At 38.8% G+C, this 12372-nt stretch overlaps 1 protein-coding gene across 14 annotated transcripts in view; it reads right to left on the bottom strand.

Annotated features, from left to right (window-relative positions):
- Positions 1–12372, bottom strand: part of LOC102407046 (glycerophosphodiester phosphodiesterase domain-containing protein 4) — a 182428-nt gene that overhangs the window by 110037 nt on the left and 60019 nt on the right. For 12 of the 14 annotated variants that reach the window (XM_045165804.1, XM_044943449.2, XM_044943451.2 and 9 more), the window contains one exon: positions 6596–6752. The exons of the other annotated variants lie outside the window; for them this stretch is intronic. In XM_045165804.1, coding sequence (XP_045021739.1) covers positions 6596–6752 — 157 coding nt within the window. The remainder of the gene's footprint in view (positions 1–6595; positions 6753–12372) is intronic. 14 annotated transcript variants of the gene reach the window in all.

The raw sequence follows: 12372 nt of genomic DNA, 5'->3' as shown, positions 1-12372 counted from the left end.
TATTTGTGTGCCTCTTAGGTATCAGCAACATACTCAAGCAGCCCCCACACAGATTTCCAGAGGTCTTTCTCTGGAGAGCTCTCTCCTTTGGGTAGTCTTCCCTCAAAATTACCACCACCTCTATCTCAAAAAAAAAAAAAAAATCCAATCTCTCTTCAGCTCCACAGGACCACCATGCTTTGCTTAGGTTCCTCCTGCTATATGACAGCTAGAACATGCCTCCAGGCAGAATATGAGGGCAATCATAATGCTGTATTATTCCCTTCTTTCACAGCTCCGCACTGACTATTGTCCAGCATCTAAGAATGTATATTTCATATATTTTTTCTGGTTTTCTAGCTATTTATGGCAAGATGACACAGCTAACACCTGTACACTGTCATGGCCAGAAGTAGATACATCCATGCTTCATATATGGTTCAACACTATTACAAAAACTGCTCACATGTTAAGATATGGCAGGAGCTGTAAAATATAAAAAGGGGAACTTTATCATCCCAGTCAATATTTTGCAGGTAAAATAAAAATATAAATACATTTCAGAGTGTAACATTTTTTTAAGTTTTAAGAATGGACTGGAAGAACCATGAGAGCTGCTAATGTTTTCAATGTCCATAATATGTTCTTAATCCTAAGGAAACAGGCCAAATCTTCTATATAGTTAAGTATTATATTCTATTAGGTAGGCTTCCCTGGTGGCTCAGATGGTAAAGAATCTGCTTGCAGTGTGGGAGATCTGGGTTTGATCTCTGGGTTGGGAAGACTCCTCTGGAGAAATAAATGGCAACCCCCTCCAGTATTCTTGCCTAGAGAATCCCATGGACAGAGGAGCCTGGCACGCCACAGTGCATGGGGTCACAAAGAGTCACACTAATAGTATTTGATTTTCCTTTCTGACACTGTTGTTTACTATAATAAATTAAATAGATTCAATTAAGTTATCAAGTGGTCTCTTCTTTCTTCCCATGATTGTCTGAAGGTTTTTTATATAAGATACAGATCAAAAATTGGAAAGGCTAGACTCAAAATCTTGTTTAAAAGGACTGTACAGACACTCTTATCTTTTGATACACAAAGAACAAACTCATGAAAATGCTTCCTAGTGTAAGCTGACACTGTCATCTCAATCAGACACCAATCCATCTGTATCAGAGGACTGAGGCAGAATTTCAAAGATTAAATTTCAGAGTAGAAGCAGATAACTTCATGGAAGCACACTGATAACCCTAGATACAGCAGGACATTACCTATGCCAGATTGAATGAACTGATGAGGTCAACCTAATCATGCTTATTCATTTTTGAATTTTATTGGTACTCTTTTTAATATTCTATTTTCTAATGGGCATATGAGAAAACCCATTCTCTTTTTTACTTTTCTCTAATTCTTACCTTGTGAAAAACATCTCTTTGTATCTTGTTTTCACTATCCCTCAGAATTCAGGTACAAATACTTTTTACTGAGTCTTTATGTTTCATGACAATGTAGTCATTTGCATGAGCTTAAATAAAAATCTGTCCTTTCACTGGGATATAAAAGGAAAAATTTATTGCATAATCAAAGCCATACCTAATGGATGATATTTGAGTATAAATTTCATTCAGTATGATATGGCAAGCCCCCCGTCCCCACTAAGGACACAGATAAAATTGGTATTTGGACCAATGCCTACAAGGTTTCCTAGGCAAACTGTCTCATGTCCATTGTTGTACACTGTCCCAGTGTTACAAACAGTAAGAAAGCCACTGACTTGCAAGAAAAGGAGAGAGGAATTTGTCCACATTTGTAAGTGTAGAGGTGAAACCTGGCATAAATGAATTTAGTTTGTAAATAATAGTGATAAAAAGACCTCTGGAATAATAGAGACTGCTAAAAATAAAATTCTAGACTCTCTACAAACTTTTGCGATGGAAACTAATTTAAATGGCCTGAGAAGTTGTCTAATATGATCTGACTCTAGATTTTCTAGAGTTAGATCTGACTCTAGAGCTAACAAGGAACCTTACGTGTGTTAAGTTACTTTTAACTACACCGATGTAAGTTAATGAAGCCACATGATGCAAAATCACAATGAGACCAGTCTCACTCTATAGAAGTTATTTATGATCCCAAGAGGAGACTTACATTATTCAAAACTTAGCAATAAGGCAAAAGATAATATCATGGTTCGGTTCAGTTCAGTTCAGTTCAGTCGCTCAGTTGTGTCTGACTCTTTGCGACCCCATGAATCACAGCACGCCAGGCCTCCCTGTCCATCACCAACACCCGGAGTTCACTCAGACTCACATCCATCGAGTCAGTGATGCCATCCAGCCATCTCATCCTCTGTCGTCCCCTACTCCTCCTGCCCCCAATCCCTCCCAGCATCAGAGTCTTTTCCAATGAGTCAACTCTTTGCATGAGGTGGCCAAAGTACTGGAGTTTCAGCTTTAGCATCATTCCTTCCAAAGAAATCCCAGGGCTGACTCCTTCAGAATGGACTGGTTGGATCTCCTTGCAGTCCAAGGGACTCTCAAGAGTCTTCTCCAACATCACAGTTCAAAAGCATCAATTCTTCGGCACTCAGCCTTCCTCACAGTCCAACTCTCACATCCATACATGACCACAGGAAAAACCATAGCCTTGACTAGATGGAACTTTGTTCGCAAAGTAATGTCTCTGCTTTTCAATATGCTATCTAGGTTGGTCATAACTTTCCTTCCAAGGGGTAAGCATCTTTTAATTTCATGGCTGCAGTCACCATCTGCAGTGATTTTGAAGCCCAAAAAAATAAAGTCTGACACTGTTTCCACTGTTTCTCCATCTATTTCCCATGAAGTGATGGGACCAGATGCCATGATCTTTGTTTTCTGAATGTGGAGCTTTAAGCCAACTTTTTCACTCTCCTCTTTCACTTTCATCAAGAAGCTTTTTAGTTCCTCTTCACTTTCTGCCATAAGGGTGGTGTCATCTGCATATCTGAGGTTATTGATATTTCTTCCGGCAATCTTGATTCCAGCTTGTGCTTCTTCCAGCCCAGCGTTTCTCATGATGTACTCTGCATAGAGGTTAAATAAGCAGGGTGACAATATACAGCCTTAACATACTCCTTTTCCTATTTGGAACCAGTCTGTTGTTCCATGTCCAGTAATACAATGGTAACACACTGTTTAACAAGCACGCCTAAGGGTCATCTGACTCTTAAGGAAATGTACCTTTCTTTGAATTATCGTGTTCTACTGATTAGGGTCTGACTATGTAAAGTTAGATGGTGACTTGTAGACAACTAATAAAAGTGGAAATGATTTTTGTCCAATAGAGATGTACATGATTTTTGATAAAAAAAAAGATAACTCCAAAAGGATATCTTCATTGCCATACAGTATATTAACAAGGTAACACAGTAGGTTTGTATCCAACTTAACAATGTGATTTCAGCATTTCTTTGTTGCTCTGACTATAAGCATGTTGAGTTCTTCTTTTAAGTGTCGTTCTGCTTATTTCATTAATGTGCTAAATAAAGATTATAATCTGCTCACTATATGCATGAGAATTGCATTTTTATACTTTTGAGATTTTTTAAGATTGAAGCTTTTGAACTGTGGTGCTGGAGAAGACTCCTGAAAGTCCCTTGGACTGCAAGGAGATCAAATCAGTCAATCTTAAAGGAAATCAACCCTTAATGTTCATTGGAAGGACTGATGCTGAAGCTGAAGCTCCAGTACTTTGGACACCTGATGCAAAGAGGTGACTCATTGGAAAAGACCCTGGTGGTGGGAAAGACTGAGGGCAGGAGAAGGGGGCAACAGAGGATGAGATGGTTGGATGGTATCACTGACTCAATGGACATGAGTTTGAGCAACCTCTAGGAGGTGGTGAAGGACAGGAAAGCCTGGTGTGCTGCAGTCCATGGGGTCAAAAAAAGTTGGATATGACTTAGTGACTGAACAACTTTTGAGATTTATACTTTCACAAAAGGATATAAAAATGCTCCACAGAAATGTTGGCTTTACTAGTAAAATAAGAACTCAGCTGATCTTCCAGGGACAATTTGCAGAACTTCTGTATCTCTTTTTATTTCATTATTCAGTTCAGTTTAGTCACTCAGTCATGTCCAACTCTTTGTGACCCCATGGACTGCAGCACACCAGGCTTCCCTGTCCATCACCAACTTCCACAGCTTGCTCAAACTCATGTCCATTGAGTCGGTGATGCCATCCAATCATTTCATCCTCTGTCACCCCTTTCTCCTCCTGCCTTCAATTTTTCCCAGCATCTGGGTCTTTTCCAATGAATCAGTTCTTTGTACCAGATGGCCAAAGTATTGGAGTTTCAACTTCATCATCAGTCCTTGCAATGAATATTCATGACTACTGGAAAAACCACACATGACTACTAGAAAAACCATTATGGATCACACTAATTTTCACAAGCAATCTCAAGAATAATAACTATACCAACAAATTTAAGTTGTGTCCAACTCCTTGAGACCCCATGGACTGTAGCCTGCCAGGCTCCTCTGTCCATGGGATTTTCCAGGTGAGAATACTGGAGTGGGTTGCCATTTCCTTCTCGAGGGGATCTTCCTGACCCAGGGATTGAATTTGGAGTCTCCTGCACTGTAGGCAGACTCTTTACCACTGAATCACCAAGCAAGCCCCCAAATAGATCAGCTGATCTTCCAGGGACAATTCCCAGAACTTCTATATCTATTTTTATTTCACTATAGATCAACTATTTAATTTTCACAAGTGATCTCAAGAATAATAACTTTACTGTCAAATAATAATCAACTCACCACCACCATCAATTCATAACTATACCCAACCAATAAAGAGCACCCAGAAAAACCTTCACAAATGAAAGAATTTCTTTGCTCTGAAAAATTATCCAATTTACAAACGTTTTAAATAATGTGCCAACACCACTTTGACTACTTCTGACCACACAGCATGCAAGCAAAGAAAGCTCTACAAACAAACCAAAAAATAAAGCCCCCTAGATAATCATATTTGAAGTCAAGGTTTCAGAATACTCTTCAGTAACCAGACTAAAGGTATAACTAAACACTGCAAACATACCACCTAGATAAAACAAAACTATTAATCCTAAAACATAAAGATAACAGTACTAAAATAACATATCCAATCCCATCACTTATGGTAAGTAAGACTTTTACAAACCATACATTACACAACAAATATTGTAATAGCCTTCTCATTTGGAATACATATTTGTCAAAACATTGCCTATGGCTATCAGGGCTTCCATGGGCTGCACTAGTGGTAAAGAATCCATCTGCTGAAGCAGGAGATTTAAGAGATGTGGGTTTGAATCCTGGGTCGGGAAGATCCCCTGAGGAGGAAATGGCAACCCACTCCAGTATTCTTGCCTGTGGGACTTTCATGGAGGTCCAGGTGTTGAATCTGCCTTCCAATGCGTAATATTCTTGACTAGAAAATCCCATTGGCAGAGGAGCCTGGAGGGCTACAGTCCAGAGGGTCACAAAGAGTTGGATACAAATGAAGCGACTTAGCATGTGGCTAATTAAACCAATATATATTGTACATACTAATGGAGCCTCTCTAGTCTGTATATTTCTATTTATTCATATATGATGAGACATATACAGAGCCTACATACACACAGAAACCTGGAATATCAGATGTATCCCTTTATTTCTCACATGGAAACAACATTTATAGGCTACGTACTCATATGAGAATAAGTATTCTGAGGTGATACAATCATTACAAATCAATGTTCAACTATCCCTTACAGTAACACTTCTTAAAAGAAAGAATTTCAAGTGGATAAGTATCTCTTTATGTAAGTCTTTACTTTTCACTTTTAACATGAAAAAGGATCAAATCAGTCTTCAGGATTAACATCAAATGTAAATAAATTCCATTCCACCTAGTACATAATCAAAAGTCCCTGAAGATTTATTTTCCTAATTATACAACTACCTGATAGGACAGCCATCACCACAGCTGACATCTAACTACTGTAGCTCTGCTGCCATAGGTGCTAGCAATATGAGTGTCTGCTGTCTGTCCTGCTCAGATGTTTGTTGTCAAAATTAGACTGAAAATGAGTGTATCTGATTGGTGAAACCTAGGTCACATGGATTCCCTGTAGATATGATAACCTGGAAAATGTAAGTTGCTTTTTCTTTAACTATTTTCAGAAGGCAGGCTTGACTTTTATCACATGTAAATCTGACTTTCTATTCAGGATAATTCTAAATTCTCTAACTTGTTATTGAAACACTGCCAGGAATCAAACTCCAGTCTCCCACACTGCAGGCAGATTCTTTACCATCTGAGCCACCAGGGAAGCCCCAAGTTCAAGAAATTCTTGGATTAAAAGGAAGTAAATGACCAAGAATAAGTTTAAAGCTTGTTTTCAGAATTTCCAGCAGCAATTAGACTGACTACATTACTGGAATAACATTCCTGTGAATTCTAACTATAATCATGCTACCAAACTGGGATGAAATTGTGTGCACACTTGCCTATCCTCATCTAAAGGCTTCATCTCCAGGAGCAGCACATGACCTCATACAGAAGAGGGAGTTCAAGGCAGGTTTCTTGAAGTGGGGAACATGTCTTACCGGAGCATGTGAAAACCATTTGCCTGCATTCAGAGTTGACAGGAAATCCCAATCAAATAAGGAAGGGTGTGTCAAAGAGGCATTTGGCAGGACCTCCTTGATATTGGTTGTTCTTCTCAGGTCAGAGTCATGCATGAGAAAAGGCACATGATCATAACTGCAGGCAGAGAGGGAGAAGAGCAGAAAAGGTGGATAGGCTGAATTCAGCCACCCTGGCAGACTGGGTTCTCAAAAAGCCTATCAAGTTCACAAGTCTTACTAGGTTCCTTACTCCCTCCCTTATATTAGCAGAGGATTAAGTACAGGAATTTATACTTTGATATTAACATTTTTGTGCCCAAGGAAGCAATCTTTTGTAAGGTACAATAAGCCTATTGTGCTGTGCTTAGTTGCTCAGTCATGTCTGACTCTTTGTGAACCCATGGACTGGATCCTGCCAGGCTCCTCTGTCTAGGAGGATTCTCCAAGCAAGAATATTGGAGTGACTTGCCATGCCCTCCTCCAGGGGATCTTCCTGACCCAGGGATCGAACCTGGGTTTCCTGCACTGCAGGCTGACTACTGTCTGAGCTACCAGGAAAGCTCCGTTAAGTCTATTAGCTATGGTGAAACAGTAGCCTTCCTATCAAGGGAATTTATGGATCTAGAAAACAATAGGTAAAGTAGTTATCTGAGAGTAAAGTAAGTGAGAAGTGAATGTGGCAAGGTCCTGAAGTCCCTAGAACCATACTAAACAGGCACCTACACAAACTTCCTATGTTTTTCTGACTCATTTCCCAACTGGCAACTGCCCTGAGTATTTCTGGTCCTAGATTCTCATATCAGGTGGCATCATTAGAAAAGTTTATTATCTGAAAACTTCTGTTATCAGCTATTTGCCTTGAGGAATCTGTCTTTATGAAAATCTCTCTTTCTTTATGATTAAAATATACATGATGAGAACTCTGTAATGATCACTAAGGAGTAACAGGATTGAGACCTAGTCCCTTGCCCATGAACAACTAGAAAACTGGACAAAACAAGAGAATTAACTTTTGTAGGAAGTAGACAATGGGGAGCACAGTATAATTATTTCTGAGAAAAGGCAAACAAATGAAATAGGCTTTACCATTATGCAAGCTTCCTTCTTGCAGGTAAATACTGGAATTTGGCATGGGACAAGGTGGGCATGCATGATAAGTCGATTCAAGTTGGGTCTCACTCTCTGCAACCCTATGAACTATAGCCCAGCAGGCTCCTCTGTCCATGGGATTCTCCAGGCAAGAATACTAAAATGGGTTGCCATGCCCTCCTCCAGGGGATCTTCCTGACTCAGGGATCAAACCTGAGCTCGTACATCTCCTGCACTGGCAGGCGGGTTCTTTGCCACTAGCACCAGGGAAGCCCATGGAGCAAGGAGGGGAGCATCTAGAAAGTACCCAGCCACTTAATGAAATGAGAAGAAGATAAGATTAAGGAGAGGTCAATAAAGCTAGAATTTATTGGCTAGAGTCCCGTAGGGAATGGAGGTATGCAAAAAGAAAGCATTCTGGAGAAATATGTACAAGGATCCCTTGAAGTATGGCTAAATATCAATTTGTAAATGTACAGAGAAAAACTCTTATGAAGTTTGTCAAGAATAACTTCCAAGAAAAGGAAAATAACCAGAAAGTTCCAAGGCAATTTACAGAGCTCACAAAGGGATGTAACTCATTCAAGTTCTATTAGTGGCATGACCTCAATAATAATGAGGATACGTCTTTGAGATGGGAATAATTTAGAACTAGAATTACCTTAGAATATCCATAAAAGAACTTAAAAACAATCCTCCAAAGGATAAAACTAATCTTCAAGTAACTTAATTGCCTGCTAGGATAAGCACAAAATTCTTTAATGGAATACAAAAAAATATACCACCCAGAATGGTAAAGTCACAATGTTTGGCTTATAACCAAAATTTACCAGACATATAATGAAGTATAAAAACGTAATCATAACCTAGAGAAATTACCCAGTAAAGACAAACTTGGAAATGACAGAGGTGACAGAATTCATAAACAAGAATATTAAATCATGATAAAAAATATAGACGATGTATGTAATAGATGCAAAGGAATGCATGAACATATGAAGACATAACTGTTTAAGAGTCGAAAAAGAAATAAATGGAAATTTTGAGATAAAAAAATATAATTGAAATGAAAATTTCACTAAATGAACTTAACAGCATATTTGATATTACAGATGATGTAAAGATCAGTGAGTTGGAAGGTGCAGCGGTAGAATCTATCCAAATGAACTGTAAGACAATATCAAGCAGTATTATATACATGCAGTTGCAGACCTAAAAAGAGGGGAGGAACAGAAAAAAATCTGAGGAAGTAAAAGTAAAAATTTCAAAAATTTATAAAAGTTAGGCATCAATAGATCCAACAACACTGATGAATACCAAGAAAAGTAAATATAGGAGTGCACATACACAGGCACATACCCCACACTATGTGCATGTGTATGACTGGTGAAAAATTGATGAGGAAAAGAAAATTGTAAAAGTAGCCACAGGGAAAGAAAATACATATTTAGATAGAAATCAGATCAGATCAGATCAGTCGCTCAGTCGTGTCCGACTCTTTGCGACCCCATGAATCGCAGCACGCCAGGCCTCCCTGTCCATCACCAACACCAGGAATTCACTCAGACTCACATCCATCGAGTCAGTGATGCCGTCCAGCCATCAAAGATAAGTATATAGCAGACTTTTCAACAAAAAATATGAGATACAGAAAACAATGAAACAACGTATTTTAAACGGTGAAGGAAGAAAACAACTATCAAGTTAAAATTCATCAAAATGATGCTGGGAAGATGACAGAGTACAAAGCACCAGGAATCTGTCTCCCCACCTAGGCAACAACTGCATCCGAAGACTGTCTAATGTAATTCTCTTGGAAGTTTGGAGTACATGAAAGGCGTTCAACTTTCATGGGAAAACTCAGATATAAACTGGGGTTAATTTCAGTCAATTTCAACTCTTAGCACAATAGTAGCTACTCATTCAGTTCAGTTCAGTCGCTCAGTCGTGTCCGACTCTTGGCGACCCCATGAATCACAGCATGCCAGGCCTCCCTGTCCATCACCAACACCCGGAGTTCACTCAGACTCACGTCCATCGAGTCAGTGATGCCATCCAGCCATCTCATCCACTGTCATCCCCTTCTCCTCCTGCCCCCAATCCCTCCCAGCATCAGAGTATTTTCCAATCAGTCAACTCTTTGCATGAGGTGGCCAAAGTACTGGAGTTTCAGCTTTAGCATCATTCCCTCCAAAGAAATCCCAGGGCTGATCTCCTTCAGAATGAACTGGTTGGATCTCCTTGCAGTCCAAGGGACTCTCAAGAGTCTTCTCCAACACCACAGTTCAAAAGCATCAATTCTTCGGCACTCAGCCTTCTTCACAGTCTTACTCTCACATCCATACATGACCACTGGAAAAACCATAGCCTTGACTAGACGGACCTTTGTTCTCAAAGTAATGTCTCTGCTTTTGAATATGCTATCTAGGTTGGACATAACTTTCCTTCCAAGGAGTAAGCATCTTTTAATTTCATGGCTGCAGTCACCATCTGCAGTGATTACCCACCACTATTCACATGGCAAACAACTGTGGACAGGTTCCTGGAGTAACTTGCACAGCAGCTGGTGAGTGCCAGGGTGGCAAAAAAAACATCCTCTATTCAAAATATAGGGTTTCTCTGCTCTGGTCACTGGTCACTTCTTGTCACAAAAGAGCAGAGCGATAAGACTGTTGTTCCACCTTCTTCCACTGTTGCAAAGCCCTAGCCCTCTAATAGAAGTGACTTTCACAAAATTTAAAGGCCAGCACCCGTTTCAAAGCTCTTTTATGTTTCTCCTTTTATCCTATTGTAAATCAGCCATTAAACAGTAGCTTTATATTAAAGTGATCTATATTAAAAATTTAAAATATTAAAAATATCTGTACATACAAATGGAGAAGGCAATGGCAACCCACTCCAGTACTCTTGCCTGGAAAATCCCATGGATGGAGGAGCCTGGTAGGCTGCAGTCCATGGGGTCACAAAGAGTCGGACACAACTGAGTGACTTCACTTTCACTTTTCACTTTCATGCATTGGAGAAGGAAATGGCAACCCACTCCAGTGTTCTTGCCTGGAGAATACCAGGGACGGAGGAGCCTGGTGGGCTGCCATCTATGGGGTCGCACAGAGTCGGACATGACTAAAGCAACTTACAGCAGTAGCAGCAGCAGTACATACAAAGAGAAATTAGAAAGTGACCATACATGGCCAAGGGAAGATCAGAAAAACCTGAAAAAAACTCAAGTTTATACCTCAGGCTGATCCACAGCACAGAGACATCTAATAAAAATTATAACAACAACAAAACCCAGCAAACCCAAAGGAAGGGGGAGAATCTAATTTCCAGTATTACCATACTACTCATCTCAAATGCTCAGTTTTTAACCAAAAAAAAAAAAAATCATAAGACTGACAAAAACAAAGTATGGCCCATTCAAAGGAAAAAAAAATCAACAAGAACTGTCCCTAAAAAAAAGCTAATGGTGGATATACTAGATAAAAACTTTAAAACAATCATATTAAAGACACTAAAAGAACTAAAGAAAGATGTGTATAAACTCAACAAAATAATGTATGAACAAAATGGAAATATTAATAAAGAGAGTTCTTAAACCCGAAAAATAAACCAAAAAATTATAGAGCTAAAAAGTACAACAACTGAAATAAAAAAACGGACTACAGGGATTCAAAGGCAGATTTAAACAGGCAAAAGGAAGACTCACTGAACTAAAAGATAACACAATACAACTTATTGAATATGAGAATAAAAAAAGACTGTATAAGAGCTAACAGACTCTAAAGGATATCCCAAAATCAAAGCCAGACAAACATACTACAAGAAAATAAAATTATAGAACAATATCCCTTATGAACACTGATGTTAAAAAAAACCTCAATAAAATAGCAAATAGAACTCAGCACTGTATTTAAAAAAGATTATATCTGAGATTCAGTCCCAAAATTCAAGAATGTTATTGAAATCCATCAATGTAATAAACCACATTAAAAGAATGAAAGAGAAAAAAACACAATTATTTCAAGTGATACAGAAAAGGAATTTGACAACATTCAACACTCTTTAATGATAAACATTCTCATCAAGCTAAAAATAGAAAGAAACAACACCAAAATAATAAAAGACACATATTGGAGGTGGGAGAGGGGTTCAGGATGGGGAACACATGTATGGCTGTGACGGATTCATGTTGATGTGTGGCAGAACCAATACAATATTATAAAGTAATTAGCCTCCAATTAAAATATATAAATTTAAATTAAAAAAAATACAAGACATATATGAAAAAGCCATGGCAAACACCATATTCAATGGTGAATGACAAAAAGCTTTTCCTCTCAAATTAGGAAGAAGGTAAGGAAGTGTACTTTTGGCACTTGTACTCAAAGCGACGCTAAAAGTTCTAGCCAGAGCAATTGAGAAACACAGAGAAATAAAATGGATCCAGGTTGGAATGGAAAAAGCTAAAATTACTTCTGTTTTCATATGGTATTATCTTATATGCCACCTTCATGGATCATGGTCTTGTCATTGGTGAAGGGGCCTGCATAACTTCAATGAAGCTATGAGCCGTGACATGCCATGCCACCGAAGAAAAATGAATCACTGTGGACAGTTCTGACAAAATGTAGTCCACTGAGAAGGGAATGACAAACCACATCAGTATT

Source organism: Bubalus bubalis, chromosome 5 (assembly GCF_019923935.1).
Source record: "Bubalus bubalis isolate 160015118507 breed Murrah chromosome 5, NDDB_SH_1, whole genome shotgun sequence".
NCBI classification, from domain to species: Eukaryota; Metazoa; Chordata; class Mammalia; order Artiodactyla; family Bovidae; genus Bubalus; species Bubalus bubalis.
Note: the sequence above shows the minus strand (reverse complement) of the source record. Positions and strands in the feature narration are given on the sequence as shown.